This window comes from Phaenicophaeus curvirostris, unplaced genomic scaffold (genome assembly GCF_032191515.1).
Source record: "Phaenicophaeus curvirostris isolate KB17595 unplaced genomic scaffold, BPBGC_Pcur_1.0 scaffold_122, whole genome shotgun sequence".
Lineage (NCBI taxonomy): Eukaryota > Metazoa > Chordata > Aves > Cuculiformes > Cuculidae > Phaenicophaeus > Phaenicophaeus curvirostris.
Window position 1 is genome coordinate 360,902 of NW_027206743.1, and position 22,723 is coordinate 383,624.

Genomic DNA, 22,723 nt, shown 5'->3' on the forward strand with positions numbered 1-22,723 from the left:
CACACACAGAGGGACCTGGGACCCCCAAAGTGACCCGCCCACACACACACAGAGGGACCTGGGACCCCCAAAGTCACCCCCCCCCCCCACACAGAGGGACCTGGGACCCCCAAAGTGACCCCCCCCACACACACACACAGAGGGACCTGGGACCCCCAAAGTGACCCCCCCCCCCGAGATGGACCTGGGACCCCCAAAGTGACCCCTCAGACCCCCAAAGTGACCCCCCACACACACAGAGGGACCTGGGACCCCCAAATCTCAGCCCCCGACACCCCCCATTCCCCTCGGGGGGCTTCAGCAGGGATGGGTAGGGCGATTCGGCTCCGCTCGGGTCTTTCCGGAAAGGCTCGGAGGCGTTCGGGTGTTTCCGGATACACTCGGCGCGCAGGCGGAGTTCGGCTGTCGGCGGAAATTGCCGAAGGTGGCTTCGGATGTTTCCGGAGAGGCTCCGGAAAGAGCCGAAGGCGAGCGGAGTCGCCGAGCCGAGCCCCTTCCGGAAAGAGCCGAAGGCGGGAGGCGGCTCCGAGCCGAGCCCCTTCCGGAAAGAGCCGAAGAGCAGCGGGCGGCGCATCGGGTGTTTCCGGCGCGGCGGCGGAAATGGCCGAGGGCCGGCGGCGGCCGCCATGTTGGGAGCCGCTGGGCGCTGAGGCGGCGCGGGCGTGAGGCGGCGGCCGGGCCGGGCGATCCCCCCCCTTTCCCTTCGCTCCTTTCTCCCTCCTTCCCTTCCTCCGCTCCCGTCCCTTTCCCCTCCCCGGCCCCCCCGATGGCGCTGGCCTGGCCCCCTCCTCCCGCTCCCTGAGCGCGGCCCGGGGCTCCCCCGCCCCCTCCCCCCGCGGAGCCCCCTGTCGCGATAGTGAGGGGGGGGGCGCCATGTCGGGCGGGGGGCGCAACCCCCTGCCCCCCCTCAGCGAGAGAGACCCCGAGCAGGTACGGCCTGGGGCGGGGGGAGAACGGGCCCTGCCTGAGGGGCTGGGGGAAAAGGGGGGCTGGAGTCGGTTTAGGGGGGTAAAGGGGGGCTGGGGTCGGTTTAGGGGTAAAAACGGGGGGCTGGGGTCTGTTTAGGGGGAAAAAGGGGGGTCTGGGGTCGGTTTAGGGGGCAAAAGTAGGGAGAAAGGGGGTCTGGGGTCGGTTTAGGGGTGAAAAGGGGGGTCTGGGGTCGGTTTAGGGGGAAAAAGGGGGGTGAAGGGAGTCTGGAGTCGGTTTAGGGGGGGAAAGGGGGGGTCTGGGGTGGGCTTAGGGGGAAAAACGGGGGGTCTGGGGTCGGTTTAGGGGGAAAGGGGGGGTCTGGGGTCGGTTTAGGGGGGAAAAGGGGGGTCTGGGGTCGGTTTAGGGGGGAAAAGGGGGGTCTGGGGTCGGTTTAGGGGGAAAAGGGGGGGTCTGGGGTCGGTTTGGGGGGAAAAGGGGGGGAAGGGGGTCTGGGGTTGGTTTAGGGGAAAAAGGGGGGTCTGGGGTCGGTTTAGGGGGGTAAAGGGGGGCTGGGGTCGGTTTAGGGGTAAAAACGGGGGGCTGGGGTCTGTTTAGGGGGAAAAAGGGGGGTCTGGGGTCGGTTTATGGGGGAAAAGGGGGGTCTGGGGTCGGTTTAGGGGGGAAAAGGGGGTCTGGGGTCGGTTTAGGGGGGAAAACGGGGGCTGGGGTCGGTTTAGGGGTAAAAACGGGGGGCTGGGGTCGGTTTAGGGGGAAAAAGGGGGGGCTGGGGTCTGTTTAGGGGTAGAAAGGGGGGGCTGGGGTTGGTTTATGGGGGTAAAGGGGGGGCTGGGGTTGGTTTATGGGGGTAAAGGGGGTCTGGGATCGGTTTAGGGGTAAGAAGGGGGGTCTGGGGTCGGTTTAGGGGGATAAGGGGGGTCTGGGGTCGGTTTAGGGGTAAAAAGGGGGGGCTGGGGTCGGTTTAGGGGGATAAAGGGGGTCTGGGGTCGGTTTAGGGGGGAAAAGGGCGGTCTCGGGTCGGTTTAGGGGTAAAAAGGGGGGCCTGGGTTCGGTTTGGGGTAAAAAGGGGGGCCTGGGGTCGGTTTAGGGGGGAAAAGGGGGGTCTGGGGTCGGTTTAGGGGTAAAAAGGGGGGTCTGGGGTCGGTTTAGGGGTAAAAGGGGGGTCTGGGGTCGGTTTACGGAGGGAAAAGGGGGGCTGGGTCGGTTTAGGGGGGAAAAGGGGATCTGGGGTCGGTTTAGGGGGAAAAGGGGATCTGGGGTCGGTTGTGGGGCGCAGAGGGTGGTTTGGGGTAGGTTTGAGGGGAAAAAAGGTAAAATAGGGAGAAAAGTGGTAGAGGGGTTGGTTTGGGGGGGAAAGGGGGGTTTGAAATGGGGGCCTGGGGTTGGTTTTGGGGAGGAAAAGGAGAGAAAAGGGGGTCTGGGGTCAGTTTGGGGGGAGAAAAAGGAAAGAAAAGGGCGTCTGGGGTGGGTTTGTAAGGGGAAAAGGGGTCTGCGGTCTGGGTTGTGAGGGGAAGGAGGGTTCTGGGGTTGGTTTAGTGGCGGGGAGAGGGAGAAAAGGACGAGAAAAGGGGGTCTGGGTTTGATTTGTGGGGGAAGAGGGGAAAAATGGGGGTCTGGGGGTTGATTTGGGAGGGAGAAGGAGGCTATCGGGTCACATTGTGGGGGGAAAGAGGGAGTTGGGGTTGGGTTTTGAGGAGAGAAGGGGGCCTTGGGCTGGTTTGTGAGGGGCAGGGGGGGGTCTGGGGGCGTCGTGAGTCTTTCTGTGAAGAGAAAAGCGGCTCCGCGCTCCGTTTGTGGCGGGGGAGAAGGGGTCTGAGGGGGTCCTGGGGCGCTGAGGCTGTTGTGAGGCGGGGAGAAGGGGATCCGAGGGCATCTTGTGCGGCTTTATGAGCGAAAAAAGAGGGCGAGAGGGCTCTGTGGTCGGTTTGTGAGGGGGAAAGCGAGCCTGGGCTCGATTTCTGGAGAGAAAAAGAGGGGCCTGAGGGGGTCAGGGGTCCTTTTTGCCTCAGGAAAGGGGTGTGAGGGTGTCGCGAGGCTTTTTATCAGGGGGAAGTGGGTCTGGGATCGGTTTGTTGAGGGGAAAAAGGGATCCTGGGACATTTTGTGAGGAGGAAGAGTGGATCTGAGAGGGTCCTGGGTCCATCCCTGAGAGGAAAAGTGGATCTGAAGAGGATTTGGGTTGTTTTGTTGCGGGAAGAGGGAGCGGATGAGGGTCTGGGTTGGGTTCGTGGGGGGAAAGGGAGGTCCGAGGGGGGCTGGGAGGTGATTTGAGAGGTGAAAAGGGAGTCTGACAAGGCCCCGAGTCCCTCCAGGAGAGGCAAAGGGGATCCGAGAGGAGTTTGGGGTGTTTTGTGGTGGGAAAAGAGGGGAAAAGGGGACTGGGGTGGGAAAAAGGGGGAGTCTGAGAGAGTCCTGGGCTGTTTTGTGAGGGAAAAGTGGGGTCTGAGAGTTTCCTGCGTCTGTCTGTGAGGGGAAAACGGGGACCCAGGGGGTCCGCGGTTGGCTTAGGGGGGAAAAGGTGGGGTCTGAGGGGGTCGTGGTCCCCTCCATGAAGGCAAAAGCGGGGTCTGAGGGGCCCTGTGCCCCCCAGCCCAGCCCCTCTGTGAGTGGGGGGAGTTTTGGGGGGACCCCCCGCATGAAAACACCCTGTGGCCTCCCATGACCCAGACCCCCATCTGGAGTTGGGGGGCCCTGAGCCAGGAGCCCCGCTTTGGGGCTGGATCCAGCTCCTCCGCGAGACCTGGAGGAAAGAGTTGGGGGTCTGGGCTGCTCCCCACCCCGACTCGTTGTTTTAGGGGGGTCCCTGAGGGCCACCAGCCCCCCCCTTTCCCCAAAAGCAGGGATGGAGGAGGGGGCAGGACTTGCACCTCTAAGGAATTGGGGTGCTGGGGGGGTGCCAGCCCCCCATATTCCCCCATCCGAGGGTCTGGAATCTGCCGGGGAGGGGGTGTCATCCTTGTGTCCCCCCCCTTCTTCGTCTTGGTGGCTGCGCGGAGAGGCTGTGGGGGCGTGAGCCGCCCCCTTCCCTGCTGCGTCCCCCCCTCTGCGGCGGGGGCGGCATCGCCGCTGCGGGCTTGGGGGGGGAATATTTGACATGGGGGCCCCCCCCGAATTATGTGGGGGCCCCCCAAACTATGTAGGTGCCCCCCAAACTATACGTGTGCCCCACTCGCGATAGGCACCAGCCCCCCCTGAGATGAGGAGGGCGGCGTTTGCTCCCTGCATCTGCTTTTTGGGGGGGTCTCTCACCCCCAGACCCTTTTGGGGGGCAGCTGGAAGGGGGGATCCCCTGATTTTGGGGTGTGGGGGTGGTGCTGGCGGGGTGGGGAACCCACTTGGAGCCGCTCAGCTTTTTTGGGGAGGGTCTGGGGGCTCCTCGGCGTCGTGGGTGATTTTGTAGGGGGCTCCCCGACTTCTGCGATGGGGGGGACCCCAGCTAGTTTTGGGGGGGGGGGACGGACGATTCCCACATGGCTTCGTCTCCGCGTTCCCCATCCTGTGGACGAGGCGGTTGCGTTCTGGCCGTCCCCTCCTCATTCTGGGTTCATTTTTCCTGATTTTTATGCCGTTATATAATAATAGAAAATTATTCCAGGTGGGGAAGGGGGGGGGGGGGCTACCCCAATCCCCCCGTCTTTTCCGGCTCTTCCATCGTGCGGAGCCCGATCCGGAGGGATTTTCCCTCCACCAAAATCTTGAGGAATCCCTAAATTTGGCTGATGATTCCGCGTCGAAGCCGCTTCCCCGGAGCCCGACGCGGGAGGCATCGGCACCGCCGGCACCTCCATCTCTCCGTACCGGGATCTTTGGACCCCGGTGTTGATTCCCAGCAATTTGGTAGCCACCGAACGCCTCCCGCGTGCCCCCGGTGCCGATTCCCAGCGGTTTGGTAGCCACCGAACGCCTCCCGCGTGCCCCCGGTGCCGATTCCCAGTGGTTTGGTAGCCACCGAACGCCTCCCGCGTGCCCCTGGTGCTGATTTTCACCTTTTTCCCCCCCAATTTCACCTCGCTGGCGCTCCGGGTGCTCCCCAAAGCCCCGCGAACCCCCCCAAATCTCCCGCCACCCTCTCCCCGAGCGGCCTCAGCCCCAACCGGTCGAGCCGGTCTGGCGTTCCGGCGCTTTCCGCCGGCACCACCCAGCACCCAACCGGCGGCTCTGGCGTCACCGGCACCGGCTGCTCCGCTTCGAGGGGGGGGTCTCCGAGCCGTGAGTCTGCGCCGCGAGGGCCGGTGGGGAAACCGAGGCAGGGAGCGAGGCTTTGGGTGCATTGGGAGAGTTCGGCTAACGCGGAGAGGCCGAGAGCGAAACCGGGAGCGAAACCGGGAGCGTGAGGGGCACGGTGACCACATCCCGGCATCGCGGAGCTGGCGGCGCGTCCAGCGAGGCCTCAACGAGCTCCGGCGCAGCCGCCACCGCTCTCCGGGCCCCCCCTCGGCCTGGCTGGATCCGAGGTGCCCCCGCCAACCCCCCGCGTTCTCCGCCGAGGGAGCAAAACCCGGCGCCGCCGCCGCCGCGTGCCTCGAAACCGAATCCTCTCCAGATGGCGAAGAACACTCCCCGCTCGTTGCCACGGGAGCTTTTTGGCACCAAATCCCCGTTTTTCTTCGCTTCTCCCCATCCAGCGCCGGGGCTGGGGGGGGGGGAAGGGAAGGAGCCGCCTCCCCCCGCGCCCCCAAACCCCCGGGGCTCGGCCTCTCGCCCCGGTTTGCGCCATCGCCCGCTGAGCCGAAGCGGTGAAACCTCCCTCCTGCGCTTCCGCCCCCCCCCCTCCATTTCCTTCCCCAAGGTTGTGAACCCCAGAAAAAAAAACCACCCCGGGGAGGTTTTGGGGGGCCCCACGGTGCCCCCCGCTCCAGAGCGAGGGGGGGGTTGGCTCCGCTCCTTCTCCGGCTCACGCGCCGCCGTTATCTCCGGTGTCACCGGAGCGATGACAGCCATGGCGGGGTGACTCTCGGGGGCTTTTGGAGGGTTTCGGGGTGCGTCCAGCCCCCCAGCTCGCCTGTTTCGGGGTGACCCGGGGGCGCTGAGGGGCCAGGGAGGAGGGGGCCAGCGCTGTGTCCCCCCCAACCCCACCCCAGCCCGAAACCGCGCCGCTTGCGTCAGGTAGCAGGGGCGGCTCCCGGCAGGCCCGGGGCGCGGCTCGCGCTCCCGGACTTTGCTCCCGGCTTCACCGGAACCTCCTGGCTCCCCCCAAAAATACAACCCCAAAGCCCTGAACCCCAAGAATCGCTTGGGGAGGGGACAGCGAGGTGACGGTGCCCCCGGTGTCCCCCGCAGGCCGGAGGCGGCGAGGGGAAGGGCGGCGGGAAGGCCAACATGCTGCGAGGCCGCAACGCGGCCCCCTCCGCCGACGAGCAGCCCCACATCGGCAACTACCGGCTCCTCAAAACCATCGGCAAGGGCAACTTCGCCAAGGTCAAGCTGGCCCGCCACGTCCTCACCGGCAAGGAGGTGGGTGTCGCCGCCGCGGGGCCCTGGGGGCCACCACGGGGACGATCTGGTGGTCCAGGTGCCGTGGGGGCCACCGTGGGGGTGATCTGGTGGCCCTGGCTCCATGGGGATGATCTGGTGGCCACCGTGGGGGTGATCTGGTGGTTCAGGCTCCGTGGGGGCCACTGTGGGGATGATCTGGTGGTCCTGGTGGCCACCATGAGGGTGATCTGGTGGTCCTGGCTCTGTGGGGGCCACCGTGGGGATGATCTGGTGGCCACCGTGGGGGTGATCTGGTGGTCCTGGCTCTGTGGGGGCCACCGTGGGGATGATCTGGTGGTCCTGGGGGCCACCATGAGGGTGATCTGGTGGTCCTGGCTCTGTGGGGGCCACCGTGGGGATGATCTGGTGGCCACCGTGGGGGTGATCTGGTGGTCCTGGCTCTGTGGGGGCCACCGTGGGGATGATCTGGTGGCCACCGTGGGGGTGATCTGGTGGTCCTGGCTCTGTGGGGGCCACTGTGGGGATGATCTGGTGGTCCTGGAGGCCACCATGAGGGTGATCTGGTGGTCCTGGCTCTGTGGGGGCCACCGTGGGGATGATCTGGTGGCCCTGGTGGCCACCGTGGGGGTGATCTGGTGGTCCAGGCTCTGTGAGGGCCACCGTGGGGATGATCTGGTGGCCCTGGTGGCCACCATAAGGGTGATCTGGTGGTCCAGGCTCTGTGAGGGCCACCATGAGGTCCTGGCTCCATGGGGACCACTGTGGGGATGATCTGGTGGCCCTGGCTCCGTGAGGGTCACCATGGGGGTGATGTGGTGGTCCAGGCTCTGTGGGGGCCACCGTGGGGATGATCTGGTGGCCCTGGCCCTGTGGGGGCCACCGTGGGGTTGATCTGGTGGTCCTGGCTCCATGGGATCCACCATGGGGTTGATCTGGTGGCCCTGGCTCTGTGAGGGCCACCGTGGGGATGATCTGGTGGTCCAGGCACCGTGGGGGGTCCTGGCTCTGTGGGGGCCACCACGGGGATGATCTGGTGGCCCTGGCACTCTGGGGACACCATAGGTGCCCCTTGTAGGTGCCACCGCTCGTTGGGGACAGCCCTGTCCCCCCCCCAGGTGCCCCCGTGCCGCGGGGCCGTTCCCGGGGCCGTTCCGGGTGACGTTCCCGGTTCCTTTTCCCTCCGGTTCCCAGGTGGCCGTGAAAATCATCGACAAGACGCAGCTCAACTCCTCCAGCCTCCAGAAGGTGACTTGGCGGGGGGTCCCAGCCTTTTTATTTTGAGGGGGGCACCTACTTTTGGGGGCCCCGTGGGGTATTGGGGGGGGGTCTCAACATCCCGACTCCCCCTCTTCCTCGCAGCTTTTCCGGGAAGTGCGGATAATGAAGGTCCTGAATCACCCCAACATCGGTGAGGCCCCCCCAGGCCCCTCCAGTTCCGGACTGGGACGCTTGGGGACCCCCCCATCCCTGTTCCAGGGGCTCCCCCCACCCCCCTCAACCCTTTTGGGGGTCCCCAAGGTGGGGGGGAGTCCAAGGGGCTTCCTCCCCCCCCCCCCCCCCCCCCCCCAATTTCCAGCCCTGCTTTGCCCCCCCTCGCAGTGAAGCTTTTTGAGGTGATCGAGACAGAGAAGACGCTTTATCTCGTCATGGAATACGCCAGCGGGGGTGAGCGGGGGGGGCTAGCGAGTTCCAAAAGGGGCTAGTGAATTGGGGAAGGGGGCTAGTGACGCAGGGGGCTGGCTAACAGCGGGAACGGGAGCGGCTGGTGAGGTGGGGAGGGGGCTAGCAAGGTGGGGAGGGGGCTGGTAAGATGAGGAGGGGGCTAGTGATGTAGTGATGTAGCTAATGAAGTGGGAAAGGGTGTGGCTAGCGAGTTGGGGCGGGGGGCTAGTGAAGTGGAAAAGGGGCTAGCGAGTTGAGGCAGGGCTTAGTGACCCAGGGGGCTAGCTAAGGAAACAGGGAAGGAGGGGGCTAGTGAGGTGAGGAGGGGGCTAGTGAGGCGGGGAGGGGGCTAGCAAGCTGGAGGTGGGGTCGGGGAGGGGGCTAGCAGGGTGGGGAGGGGGGCTAGCGGGGTGGGGAGGGGGCTAGCAAGGTGGGGAGGGGGCTAGCGTGAAGAGCAAGGGGAGCTGTCAAGCTGAGAGGGGGCTAGCAGGCAGGGCCGAGGGGGGCAAGCGAAGCGAGCCGGGGGGCTAGCGAGGCCGGCGGTGTGGCTAGTGAGTGGGGCTAGCGAGCCGGGGGTCCGGTTTGCCTCTCACCCCCCCGGCTCTGCCCCCCAGGCGAGGTCTTCGATTACCTGGTGGCCCACGGGCGCATGAAGGAGAAGGAGGCGCGAGCCAAGTTCCGACAGGTCGGGGGTCGCCCCTGGGGGTTTTGGGGTCCCCCCGGGGTTTTGGGGACCCCCCCCGGGGGGTTTAGGGTTCCCCCTGAAGGTTTGGGGACCCCCTGACCCCCCCCTCTCGTGCAGATAGTGTCGGCCGTGCAGTACTGCCACCAGAAGTTCATCGTGCACAGGGACCTCAAGGTGGGGACCCCGAAATCTCTCCTGGGACACCCCAAAATTCCTCCTGGGACACCCCCGGGATCCCATCAACCCCCTCCTGATGCCCCTAGGGGACCCCCTGACACCCGTGGGATCCCCATGAATCCGCCCCAGGGCCCCCCTCATGCTCCTAAGACTCCCTTGAATCCCCCCCGGAACCCCCTGACACCCCAAAATTCCTCCTGGGACACCCCGGGGGTCCCATGAACCCCCTCCCGATGCCCCTAGGGGACCCCCTGACACCCGTGGGATCCCCTTGAATCCCTCCCAGAACCCCCCGACACCCCTGGGACCCCCCCCAAATCCCTCAGGGGTCCTTGGTGTCCCCTTGGAGGGGACAGAACCCCCTCAGGACCCTCAGAACAGCCCCCAGATGTCCTCGGGGTTCCCTGGGAGGGGACAGGACCCCCAGAACAGCCCCCAGATGTCCTCGAGGTCCCCTGGGAGGTGACAGGACCCCCAGAACAGCCCCCAGATGTCCTCGGGGTTCCCTGGGAGGGGACAGGACCCCCCTGGGACCCCCAGAACAGCCCTCAAATGTCCTCGGGGTCCCCTGGGAGGGGACAGGACCCCCTCAGGACCCTCAGAGCAGCCCCCAGATGTCCTCGGGGTCCTCTGGGAGGGGACAGGACCCCCAGAACAGCCCCCAGATGTCCTCGGGGTCCCCTTGGAGGGGACAGGAACCCCCTGGGACCCCCTGAACAGCCCCCAGATGTCCTCGGGGTCCCCTGGGAGGGGACAGAACCCCCTGGGACCCCCTGAACAGCCCCCAGATGTCCTCGGGGTCCCCTGGGAGGGGACAGGACCCTCAGAACAGCCCTTAGATGTCCTTGGGGTCCCCTGAGAGGGGACAGGACCCCCCTGGGACTCTCAGAACAGCCCCCAGATGTCCTCAGGGTCCCCTTCGAGGGGACAGAACCCCCTGGGACCCCCAGAGCAGCCCCCAGATGTCCTCGGGGTCCCCTGGGAGGGCACAGGACCCTCAGAGCAGCCCCCAGATGTTCTTGGGGTCCCCTAAGAAGGGTCAGGAACCCCAGAACAGCCCCCAGATATCCTCGGGGTCCCCTGGGAGGGGACAGAACCCCCCTGGGACCCTCAGAACAGCCCCCAGATGTCCTTGGGGTCCGCTGGGAGGGGCCAGGACCCCCCCGCGCCCCCTAACCCCGCGGGGGCTTGTCTCCTTGCCCCCCCCGGCCCCGTCCCAGGCGGAGAACCTGCTGCTGGACGCCGACATGAACATCAAAATCGCGGATTTCGGCTTCAGCAACGAATTCACCTTCGGGAACAAGCTGGACACGTTTTGCGGGTCCCCCCCGTACGCCGCCCCCGAGCTCTTCCAGGGGAAGAAATACGACGGCCCCGAAGTCGACGTCTGGAGTTTGGGGGTCATCCTCTACACCCTGGTCAGCGGCTCCTTGCCCTTCGACGGGCAGAACCTCAAGGTGATTCGGGGTTTCGGGGGGTCCTGGGGGTCCCCGGCTTGTTGCCGACGATGCTCACGGGGGTTTGTTTTTTTTTTTTCTTTTTCCATCTAGGAATTACGGGAGCGAGTGTTGCGAGGGAAGTACCGGATCCCCTTCTACATGTCCACCGACTGCGAGAACCTCCTCAAGAAGTTCCTCATCCTCAACCCAACCAAGAGAGGAACTTTGGAGGTGAGCAAAGGGGCCCCCCGAGAGCCCCTCGGCGCGGTCCTGGGCCCCCCAAGAACCCCTCAGCGTGGTCCTGGGCCCCCAGGAATCTCCGAGCAGCAGACCTTGCTCCTGGGCACCCCAAAAAAACCCCTTAAGAGCACCCCTATCACCCCAACATGGTCCTGGGCACCTCCAGGACCCCCTCAAGAGCACCCCCAGCACCCCAACATGGTTCTGGGCCCCCCGAGAGCCCCTCAGCGTGGTCCTGGGCCCCCAGGAATCTCTGAGCACCAGACCTTGGTCCTGGGCACCCCGAGAAACCCCCTCAAGAGCACCCCCAGCACCCCAACATGGTCCTGGGCACCTCAAGAACCCCCTCAAGAGCACCCCCAGCACCCCAACATGGTCCCGGCCCCCCCGAGAACCCCTCAGTGTGGTCCTGGGCCCCCCAAGAACCCCTCAGCATGGTCCTGGGCCCCCAGGAATCTCCGAGCACCAGACCTTGCTCCTGGGCACTCCAAAAAAACCCCTCAAGAGCACCCCCAGCACCCCAACATGGTCCTGGGCACCTCAAGAACCCCCTCAAGAGCACCCCCAGCACCCCAACATGGTGCTGGGCCCCCCAAGAGCCCCTCAGTGTGGTCCCGGGCTCCTCAAGAACCCCTCAGCGTGGTCCTGGGCCCCCAGGAATCTCCGAGCACCAGACCTTGGTCCTGGGCACCCCGAGAAACTCCCTCAAGAGCACCCCCAGCACCCCAACATGGTCCTGGGCCCCCCAAGAGCCCCTCAGTGTGGTCCTGGGCCCCCCAAGAACCCCTCAGCGTGGTTCTGGGCCCCTCAACGTGGTCCTGGGGGTGATCTAAGGATTCCAGGAGCACCTCAGGACCTTCTGATCCCCCCCAACGTGGTCCCAGGCACCTCCATACCCTCCCCAGGCACCTCAACATGGTGCTGGGGTTCCCCCAGAAGCCCTCAGGACCCTCTGAGCACCCCCAGTTTGCTTCTGGGACTCCCCGAACCTTTCCATCAGCACCCCAGGAGCTTGTGGTCACCCCCAACGTGGTCCTGAGCAACTCCGGGACCCCCCCAGTGACCCCTAAACCGGCACCAAGGACCCTTGGAGCCCCCCGAGATGCCCCAGAGCCCCCCTAGACGCCCCCCGACTCCCCTCTTTTTTTTTTTTTACGCCCCAGCAAATCATGAAGGATCGTTGGATGAACGTGGGCCACGAGGACGACGAGCTCAAACCCTACATGGAGCCGGTGCCGGACTACAAAGACCCCCGGAGGACAGGTGGGACCCCCCCAAACATCTAGGAGCCCTTTCTGGGGGGTCGGGGGGGTCCTCGGGGCCCCCCGCGCTGAGGCCCCGGCCCCCCCAGAGCTGATGGTGTCCATGGGCTACACGCGCGAGGAGATCCAGGAGTCCCTGGTGGGCCAGAAGTACAACGAGGTGATGGCCACGTACCTGCTGCTGGACCACAAGAGCTCCGAGGTGAGGGGACATCGCGGGGGACACGGAGAGGGACGTGGGGACATTGAGGTGATGGGAACAGGGATGTGGGGACATTGAGGTGATGGGAACGTGGACACAAGGTGGAGATGTGAGACATAGGGACGTCGAGAGGGATGTGGGGACGTGGAGAAGGACGTGGGGACATTGAGGTGATGGGAACGTGGGCCTGGGGACGTGGAGAGGGACGTGGGGACATGGAGAAGGACATGGGGACACTGAGGTGATGGGAACAGGGACCTGGGGACGCGGAGAGGGATGTGGGGACACTGAGGTGATGGGAACAAGGACGTGGGGACGTAGAGAGGGACGTGGGGACACTGAGGTGATGGGAACGTGGACACAGGGTGGAGATGTGGGCTGTGGGGACGTGGAGAGGGACGTGGGGACATGGAGAGGGACGTGGGGACATGGAGAAGGACGTGGGGACATTGAGGTGATGGGAACATGGGCCTGGGGACATGGAGAGGGACGTGGGGACGTTGAGGTGATGGGAACAGGGATGTGGGGACATAGAGAGGGACGTGGGGACACTGAGGTGATGGGAACGTGGACCTGGGGACGTGGAGAGGGACGTGGAGACGTTGAGGTGATGGGAACAGGGATGTGGGGACATAGAGAGGGACATGGGGACACTGAGGTGATGGGAACGTGGACACGGGGTGGAGATGTGGGATGTGGGGGCGTGGAGAGGGACGTGGGGACATGGAGAAGGACGTGGGGACATTGAGGTGATGGGAACATGGACACAGAGTGGAGATGTGGGATGTGGAGAGGGATGTGGGGACATGGAGGAGGACATGGGGACACTGAGGTGATGGGAACGTGGGCCTGGGGACGTGGAGAGGGACGTGGGGACATTGAGGTGATGGGAACGCGGACACAGGGTGGAGATGAGGGACGTGGGGACACTGAGGTGATGGGAACGCGGACACAGGGTGGAGATGAGGGACGTGGGGACACTGAGGTGACGGGAACATGGGCCTGGGGATGTGTAGAGGGACGTGGGGACATGGAGGAGGACATGGGGACACTGAGGTGATGGGAACGTGGACCTGAGGACATGGAGAGGGATGTGGGGACATGGAGAGGGATGTGGGGCCACTGAGGTGACATGGGGACATTAGGGGGGACACGGGGACACTGAAGTGATGGGAACACGGACCTGGGGACATGGAGGTGTGGGACATGGGGACAGGGAGAGGGACGAGGGGACACTGAGGTGATGGGGACAGGGATCTGGGGACATGGAGATGTGGGACATAGGGACACGGAGAGGGACGTGGGGACATTGAGGTGATGGGAACGTGGACGTGGGGACATGGAGAGGGACACGGGGACACTGAGGTGACGCGGGGCCACAGGGAGCGTGGAGGGGACGCGAGAGGGACGCTGAGGTGACAAGAGGCACGGGGTGGAGCTGGGAGGCCGCGGGGACAATGAGGGGACACAGGCCCTGTCCCCAGCTGCGCCCGGGGCCGTGAGGTCACCCCGTCCTCGTGCCAGCGCGTCCCTGTCCCCAACCCTGCGTCCCCGTCTCGGAGGCTGCGGGACGTGTCCCCGCCGTGTCCCGCTGTGCCCCTCGTGCTCCGCGTGTCCCCCTGTCCCTAGCTGACCCCCCAGTGTCCCCGTGTCCCCATCTTCCCTGGCTGTGTCCCCCCCATGTCCCCAGCTGTGCCCCTTGTGTGTCCTTGGATGTGTCCCCGTGTCCTTGGATGTGTCCCCGTGTCCTCCATGTGTCCCTGGCCGTGTCCCCGTGTCCCACGTGTGTCCTGTGTCCCTGGTCATGTCCCCGTGTGTCCCTATGTCCCTGGCCGTGTCCCCATGTCCCATGTGTGTCCAGTGTCCCTGGCCATGTCCCCATGTCCCCAGCCACGTCCCCATGTCCCATACGTGTTATGTGTCCCTGGCTGTGTCCCCGTGTCCCCCACATGTCCAGTGTCCCTGGCCCTGTCCCCAGCCATGTCCCCATGTCCCTTGCGTGTCCAGTGTCCCTGGCCGTGTCCCCGTGTCCCTCGTATGTCCAGTGTTCCTGGCCGTGTCCACATGTCCCTTGTGTGTCCCTGGTTGTGTCCCCAGCCATGTCTCCATGTCCCACATGTGTCCTGTGTCCCTGGCCGTGTCCCCATGTCCCATGTGTGTGCAGTGTCCCTGTGTCCCACTCGTGTCCCTGTGTCCCACTCGTGTCCCACTAGTGTCCCCGTGTCCCACTTGTGTCCTGTGTCTGTGTCCCCGTGTCCCTGTGTCTGTGTCCCTGTGTCCCACTCGTGTCCCCGTGTCTGTGTCCCCGTGTCCCACTCGTGTCCTGTGTCCGTGTCCCGTGTCCGTGTCCCCCTCGTGTCCCGTCCCCGTGTCCCACTCGTGTCCCCGTGTCCCACTCGTGTCCTGTGTCCGTGTCCCACTCGTGTCCCCATGTCCCACGCGTCCCACACGTGTCCCACGCGTGTCCTGTGTCCGTGTCCCACTCGTGTCCTGTGTCCGTGTCCCCATGTCCCACATGTGTCCCTGTGTCCATTTCCCACGCGTGTCCCGTGTCCCCGTGTCCCTGTGTCCGTGTCCCACGCGTGCCCCGTGTCCGTGTCCCCGTGTCCCACGCGTGTCCCCCTGTCCGTGTCCCCGTGTCCCTCCCGTGTCCGTGTCCCCGTGTCCCACGCGTGTCCCCATGTCCCGTGTCCCCGTGTCCGTGTCCCCGTGTCCCACGCGTGTCCCGTGTCTGTGTCCCCATGTCCCGTGTCCATGTCCCCGTGTCCCACGCGTGTCCCCATGTCCCGTGTCCCACTCATGTCCCCGTGTCCCCAGCTGGAGGAGGCTCCGGCGCTGAAGCCGCGGGCGGCCCCGGACGCGCCCCCCAGCTCGTCCCCCGCTCACAAAGTTCAGCGAAGCGTCAGCGCCAACCCCAAACGCCGCGTCAGCGACCAGGGTCAGGGGACACGGGGACACCGGGACCCCGCGGGGGGGGGGGTGCTCCGGGAGGGGACACGGGGGGGCCCAGAGCCGGGGGGGGGACAAGGGGGGGCTTTGGGAGGGGACACGGGGGGCCCCAGAGACGGGGGAGGGACGGGGGGGCTCTGGGAGGGGACACGGGAGACCCCAGATCAAGGGGGGGCTCTGGGAGGGGACAAGAGGGTCTACGGGTCCATAGAGGGAGGGGACAGGGGGGTCCTTGTGTCCTGGGAGGGGGCACAGGGGGGTGTCTGCACCCCTCGATCTGTGGGGGGGACACAAGGGGGTCCCCAGATGCTGGGGGAGGTTAAGGGGGGGCTCTGGAGGGGGACACAGGGGTTCCCAGGTTTGGGGGGGGACAAGGGGGTCTACGGGTCCATAGAGGGAGGGGACAAGGGGGTCCTTGTGTCCTGGGAGGGGGGACAGGGGGGTCTATGCACCCCTCGATCTGTAGGGGGGACACAAGGGGGGGCTCTGGGAGGGGACATGGGGGTCCCTAGATGCTTGGGGGACATGGGGGGGCTTTGGGAGGGGACACGGGGGTCCCCAGAGCTGAGGGGGGCGACAAGGGGGGGCTCTGGGAGGGGACACAGGGGGGTCCCCAGATCTAGGGGGGGACAAGGGGTGGCTCTGGGAGGGGACACGGGGGTCTACAGGTCCATAGAGGGAGGGGACAAGGGGGTCCTTGTGTCCTGGGAGGGGGGACAGGGGGGTCCCCAGATGCCGGGGGGGGGCAAAGGGGGGGTCTGGGGTATCACAGGGTGAGCTCGACCCTTGCTCGGTCCCCAGGGATGGAGGGGAGGAAGAAGGGGGGGTCCCTGTGGGGCTTTGGGGGGGGGGGGTGGGATCAGGGCCCTTCCAGGCCCCCCCCAAAGGCCTGGAGTTGCCCCCCAAGCACGTCCGTGTGTCCGTCCCCCCCGCAGCTGGTCTGTCCATCCCCACGTCCGCCTCGTACTGCAAGAAGACGCAGGCGGCCAACGCCGAGAACAAGCGCGGAGGGGGGGGAGGAGGAGGAGGAGGAGGAGGCGGCGGCGAGGAAGAAGGGGGGCGGCGGGCGGGCAGCACGGCCAAGGTGCCCCCCAGCCCCCTGCCCGGCCTGGAGCGAGGAGCCAAGGGGACCCCCTCGCCCTCCACGGTCAGCAACGGGGGGGCACCCAGGGGTGTCCTGGGGGCTGGGGGGGCACCCAGGGGTGTCCTGGGGTCTGGGGGGGGCTCAGGGGGGCACCCAGGGGTGCTGAGGGGGGATCAGGGGGGCACCCAGGGGTGTCCTGGGGTCTGGGGGGCACTTACGGGGTACCCAGGGGTGTCCTGGGGTCTGGGGGGGGCTCAGGGGGGCACCCAGGGGTGCTGAGGGGGATCGGGGGGCACCCAGGGGTGTCCTGAAATTTGGGGGGGCTCAGAGGGGCACCCAGGGATGCTGAGGGGGGATCAGGGGGCACCCAGGGGTGTCCTGGGGTTGAGGGGGGATCGGGGGGCCACCCAGGGTGTCCTGAAATTTGGGGGGGCTTAGAGGGGCACCCAGGGGTGCTGAGGGGGGATCAGGGGGCACCCAGGGGTGTCCTGGGGTTGGGGGGGGATCATGGGGCACCCAGGGGTGCTGAGGGGGGATTGGGGGGCACCCAGGGGTGTCCTGGGGTTGGGGGGGGATCATGGGGGCACCCAGGGGTGCTGAGGGGGGGATCGGGGGGGCACCCAGGGGTGTCCTGGGGTTGGGGGGCACTTACAGGGTACCCAGGGGTGTCCTGGGGTTGAGGGGGGATCAGGGGGGCACCCAGGGGTGCTGAGGGGGGATCGGGGGGGCACCCAGGGGTGTCCTGAAATTTGGGGGGGGCTCAGAGGGGCACCCAGGGATGCTGAGGGGGGATCAGGGGGCACCCAGGGGTGTCCTGGGGTTGGAGGGGATCATGGGGGCACCCAGGGGTGCTGAGGGGGGTCGGGGGGCACTTATGGGGCACCCAGGGGTGTCCTGAAGTTTGGGAGGGATCGGGGGGTACCCAGGGGTCTTCGTGGTTTGGGGGGGATCGAGGGGTTGGGCGAGTCCCCTGGTTTGTGACGTGGTTGGGGGGGGGGGGAGGCCGGGGCTCCCCCACCCCCTGATTCTTTTTGGGGTCCCCTGAGGCGTCCAGCTTCCCGTGGTTCGCAGCAGGGGGTCCCCAGCCCCCTTCTCTCCCCGTTTTTGGGGTGCCCAGCCCCCCTTTTCCCCCCCATCACCCCCTTTGTGTCCCCCCCCCTTACAGAACAGCGTCCTCTCCACGGGCACCACGCGGAGCCGCAACTCCCCGCTGCTCGACCGCGGCGGCCTGGGCCAGAGCTCCCTGCAGAACGGCAAGGACAGGTAGGGGGGACCCAAAACCCTCCCCCCCTGCACCCCCAAACCTCCTCCGCACCCCCAAACCACCTCCACACCCCCTTAGTTCCCCCCCCACGCACCCCACTTTTCTCTCCTAGCCTCCCCGCACCCGGCTCTCGGCCCTCGCCTGCTGCCCCCCAAATCCCCCCTCTGCACCCCCAATCCCCCCCCTGCACCCCCTTAATCCCCCCCACACACCCCCAATCCTCCTCTGCACCCCCTTAATCACCACAAACCCCCTCTGCACCCCCAAATCCCCCCCCTGCACCCCCTTAATCCCCCCCACACACCCCCAATCCCCCTCTGCACCCCCTTAATCACCCACAAACCCCCCTCTGCACCCCTCAACACCCTTCTGCACCCCCTTAATCCCCCCCACACACCCCCAATCCCCCTCTGCACCCCCTTAATCACCCACAAACCCCCCTCTGCACCCCCCAACACCCCCCTGCACCCCCTTAATCCGCCCCCACACCCCCAATCCCCCTCTGCACCCCCTTAATCACCCACAAACCCCCCTCTGCACCCCCCAACACCCCCCTGCACCCCCTTAATCCACCCCCCACACCTCCAACCTCCTTCTGCACCCCCTTAATCCCCCCCGCACCCCACTTTTCTCCCGTAGCTGCCACCCCTCACCTTCTACCCCACAAACACCCCCCTGCACCCCCTTAATTCCCCCCCCTGCACCCCCGTTTCCCGCTCTGCACCGCCTTAATCCCACCCCCACCCCCCCAATCCCCCTCTGCACCCCCTTAATCCCCCCATACACACCCCCAATCCCCCTCTGCACCCCCTTAATCCCCCCACACCCCCCCAATCCCCCTCTGCACCCCCTTAATCCCCCCACACCCCCCCAATCCCCCTCTGCACCCCCTTAATCCCCCCATACACACCCCCGTTTCCCGCTCTGCACCCCCTTAATCCCACCCCCCACCCCCCCAATCCCCCTCTGCACCCCCTTAATCCCCCCATACACACCCCCAATCCCCCTCTGCACCCCCTTAATCCCCCCCCACCCCCCCAATCCCCCTCTGCACCCCTTAATCCCCCCCTGCACCCCACTTTTCTCTCGTAGCTGCCGCCCCTCGCCTGCTGCCCCCCCGGCCCCCGGCGCCCCCCCGCGCTCCCGGCAGCTCCGAAACCCAGCGCCCCCCCCCGCCGACGCCAACTGCGACACCCCCCGGCCCAGGCAAGGCCCCCCCAAATCCTGGAGGCCGGGGGGGGGACCCCAGGGATTGCGGGGTGGGGGGGGGGGGTCGATTTGGGGTGACAGTGTCCCCCTGCCTGGCACCTCAGGGTGGCCCTGGGGATTTGGGGTGACTCTGAGTGCTCCTCCTGCCTAGGGTGCTGGGGGGGGCCCTGGGGTGCTGAGGGGGTCCCTGGGGTGCTATGGGGTCCCTGGGGTGCTATGGGGTCCCTAGGGTGCTGGGGGTCTCTGTGTGAACCCCCCAGTTCCACAGCGGGGGGGTTCCCCAAGTCTCTGCGGGTTTCTTTGTGACCCCTAATTCCATAGTGGGGGGTCCGGTGGGGTCTCTGGGGTGCTGGGGGTCTCTGTGTGATCCCCAATTCCACACTGGGGGGGGTTCCCTGGGTTGCTGGGGCCCAATTCCACACTGGGGTGGTCCCTGGGGTGCTGGGGGTCTCTCTGTGACCCCTAATTCCACACTGGGGCGCTGAGGGGGTCCCTGGGCTGCTGGGGGTCTCTGTGTGACCCCCAATTCCCCAGTGGGGGGGGTCCCTGGGCTGCTGGGGGTCTCTGTGTGACCCCCAATTCCACAGTGAGGGGGTCCCTGGGGTGCTGGGGGTCTCTGTGTGACCCCAATTCCACAGTGAGGGGGTCCCTGGGGGTGCTGGGGGTCTCTGTGTGACCCCCAGTTCCACAGTAGGGGGGGGTCCCTAGGTCTCTGCAGGTCTCTCTGTGACCCCCAATTCCACATGGTGGGGGGTCCCTGGGCTGCTGGGGGTCTCTGTGGGACCCCCAATTCTCCAGTGGGGGGGGTCCCTGGGGTGCTGGGGGTCTCTGTGTGACCCCCAATTCCACACTGGGGGGTCCCTGGATTGCTATGGGGTCTCTGTGTGACCCCCAGTTCCACAGTAGGGGGCGTCCCTAGGTCTCTGCAGGTCTCTCTGTGGCCCCCAATTCCACACGGGGGGGGGCCCTGGGCTGCTGGGGGTCTTTGTGTGACCCCCAATTCTGTAAGTGGGGGGGTCCAGTGGGGTCTCTGGGGTGCTGGGGGGTCTCTGTGTGACCCCCAATTCCCCAGTGGGGGGGTGCTGGGGGTCTCTGTGTGACCCCCAATTCCACACTGGGGCGCTGAGGGGGTCCCTGGGCTGCTGGGGGTGTCTCAGTGTGTGTGTCCCCCGCCCCTTCTCACCGTGTCCCCCCCCCCTCTATCCGCAGCGTCGCCCCGAGCCGCGTTCCGGCCGCGTCCCCCTCCGCGCACAACGTGAGCCAAGGCCCCGGGGAGCCGCGTCCCAGCTTCCCGCGCGGCGTCTCCAGCCGCAGCACCTTCCACGCGGGGCAGGTTCGGGGGGCGCGGGACCAGCCCCCCCTGCCCTACGCGCTGCCCCCCCCCGGCCCTGCCCCCCCGGGCCTCCCCCTCGGGCACCAGCCAGGGCCGCCGCGGCCCCTCCGCCAGCCTCTTCAGCAAGTTCACCTCCAAGTTCGTGCGCAGGTGAGCGCCGCGCCTCCGTCCCCTCCCTGTCCCCTCCCTGTCCCCTGTGGCTCCTCCATCCCCTCTGTGTCCCCTCCGTGTCCCCTCCGTGTCCCCTGGGGCTCCTCCATCCCCTCTGTGTCCACTCCCTGTCCCCTGGGGCTCCTCCATCCCCTCTGTGTCCCCTCTGTGTCCCCCTGTGGCTCCTCCATCCCCTCTGTGTCCACTCCCTGTCCCCTGGGGCTCCTCTGTCCCTTCTGTGTCCCCTCTGTGTCCCCTGGGGCTCCTCCATCCCCTCTGTGTCCACTCCCTGTCCCCCTGTGGCTCCTCCATCCCCTCTGTGTCCCCTCTGTGTCCCCTGGGGCTCCTCTATTCCCTCTGTTGTGTCCCCTCTGTGTCCCCTGGGGCTCCTCTATTCCCTCTGTGTCCCCTCTGTGTCCCCTCTGTGTCCCCTGGGGCTCCTCCATCCCCTCTGTGTCCCCTCTGTGTCCCCTCTGTGTCCCCTGGGGCTCCTCTATTCCCTCTGTGTCCCCTCTGTGTCCCCTCATCCTCTGGGATTCCTCTCTGTGTGTCCCCCCGTGTCCCCTCTGTGTCCCCCCATGTCCCCTCCGTGTCCCCTGGGGCTCCTCCGTCCCCTCTGTGTCCCCCCGTGTCCCCTCCTGTCCCCCCCCAGCCCCCCGGACGCCAGGGATGGGGGTGCCAGGGGTTTATTTTGGGGGGGGGCTCTCCCCTCCCCTCCCCAACGCCCCCTTCTCTTCTCTTTGTCTTTGTAGAAATCTCTCTTTCAGGTTTGCCAGAAGGTAGGGGCCGCGCCGGGCGCCTGGGTCCCCCCCTCCCCGTGTCCCCCCCACTCCTCGCACGCTGTCCCCCCCCCTTCCCCCCAGGAGAGCAGGCCCCGACCCCCCAAAACCCCCAACCCCCCCCCAAAACCCCTTCCCAGTGTTGGCTGCACGGCCCCGCATGACCCCCCCCCCCCCCCCCCCCAAACCCCCCCAGCTTGGCTCTGTGTCCGTGTGTCTGTCTGTGTGTGTCCCCCCCTCCCCCTGTCTGTCTGTCTGTCCCCGATCCCGCCCTGGGGAAGGGGAAGGGGAGGGGGGGGGTGGTGTCTGTGTGTCCGTCTGTCCCCCCCCTGCTCACCGAGCTCCTTCTTGTTCCCCGAGGAACCCGCACGAGCCCGAGGGCAAAGACCGAGTGGAGACGCTGAGGTGAGCGCCCCAACACCCCCGGGATCCCCCGAGGAACCCCCCGAGGAACCCCCTGAGACCCCCCCAGGATCCCCCTGAGATCCAGGGATCCCCCTGAGGAACCCCCTGAGACCCCCCAGGATCCCCCAATCCCCTTGAGATCCAGGGATCCCCCTGAGACCCCCCCAGGATCCCCCGAGGAACCCCCTGAGACCCCCCCCGGGATCCCCAAGGATCCCCCTGAGATCCAGGGATCCTCCTGAGGAACCCCCTGAGACCCCCCTGAGATCCAGGGAATCCACCCAGGGAGCCCAGGATCCCTCTGAGACCTCCAGGATCCCCTCAAGATCCAAGGGATCCCCCCCAAGGGACCCGGGATCCCCCTGAGAGCCCCAGGATCCCCCTGAGATGCTGCTCCTGGTGCCTCCATGGGTCCCTGGATCCCTCCTGGTGCCCCCCAGGACCTCCAGGCTGCTCCTGGTGCCTCCATGGGTTCCTCCTGGTGCCCCTCAGGACCTCCAGGCCGCTCCTGGTGCCTCCGTGGGTTCCTCCTGGTGGCCTCCAGGACCTCCAGGCTGCTCCTGGTGCCTCCGTGGGTTCCTCCTGGTGCCCCCCAGGACCTCCAGGCTGCTCCTGGTGCCTCCGTGGGTTCCTCCTGGTGCCCCCCAGGACCTCCAGGCTGCTCCTGGTGCCTCTGTGGGTTCCTCCTGGTGCCCCCCAGGACCTCCAGGCTGCTCCTGGTGGGTTCCTGACGCCCCGTTGGTGTCCTCCCTCCCTCCAGGCCGGCGGTGGCTGCGGACAAAGACCTTCGGGAAGCGGGCGGGCGGGACGCCAAGCCCCGTTCCTTGCGTTTCACCTGGAGCATGAAGACCACGAGCTCCCTGGAACCCGGGGAGATGCTGCGGGAGATCCGGAAGGTGCTGGACGCCAACAGCTGCCGCTGCGAACCCCAAGAACGCTTCGTCCTCCTCTGCGCCCACGGAGCCCCGGCCACGACTCCTTCGTCCAGTGGGAGATGGAAGTCTGCAAACTGCCCCGCTTGTCCCTCAACGGCGTCCGCTTCAAGCGCATCGCCGGCACCTCCATGGCCTTCAAGAACATCGCCTCAAGGTGGCCAACGAGCTCAAACTCTGAGCCCAGCGGCCACCCGGAGGCCCTGGGGGGGACGAGGAGCCTCCAGGAAGGACGTAGGAGCCCTACGGACCTTCTAACGTGCTCCAGGAACCTGTGAGGAACATCCTGGAGCCTCCAGGAAGGACGTAGAAGCCCTACGGACCTTCTAACGTGCTCCAGGAACCTGTGAGGAACATCCTGCAGCCTCCAGGAAGGACGTAAGAGCCCTACGGACCTTGACGTAAGAGCCCTACGGACCTTCTAACGTGGAACGAGGAGCCTCCAGGAAGGACGTAGGAGCCTTACAAACCTTCTAATGTGGTCCAGGAACCTGTGAGGAACCTCCTGGGGTGGCTCAGGGTAGACCTGGGAGCTCTAGGGAGTGTCCTCGATGGACATTGAGAGCTCTGGAGACCTTCATTGTGGTC

The 22,723-nt window shown here is 66.4% G+C and overlaps 1 protein-coding gene across 1 annotated transcript; it reads left to right on the forward strand.

Annotated features, from left to right (window-relative positions):
• Positions 1-569: 569 nt before the first annotated feature.
• LOC138734596 (serine/threonine-protein kinase MARK2-like) lies at positions 570-22,527 on the forward strand. The gene is given in 21 exon segments (XM_069882339.1): positions 570-930; positions 6,208-6,381; positions 7,555-7,608; positions 7,723-7,771; positions 7,963-8,028; positions 8,640-8,710; positions 8,828-8,884; positions 10,108-10,344; positions 10,438-10,557; positions 11,730-11,829; positions 11,918-12,030; positions 14,848-14,968; positions 15,915-16,126; positions 17,229-17,326; positions 18,420-18,533; positions 19,746-19,917; positions 19,919-20,019; positions 21,159-21,203; positions 21,964-22,163; positions 22,166-22,285; positions 22,288-22,527. Coding segments are annotated over 21 exon segments (2,310 nt in total). The 5' UTR covers positions 570-873; the 3' UTR covers positions 22,317-22,527.
• Positions 22,528-22,723: the final 196 nt, after the last annotated feature.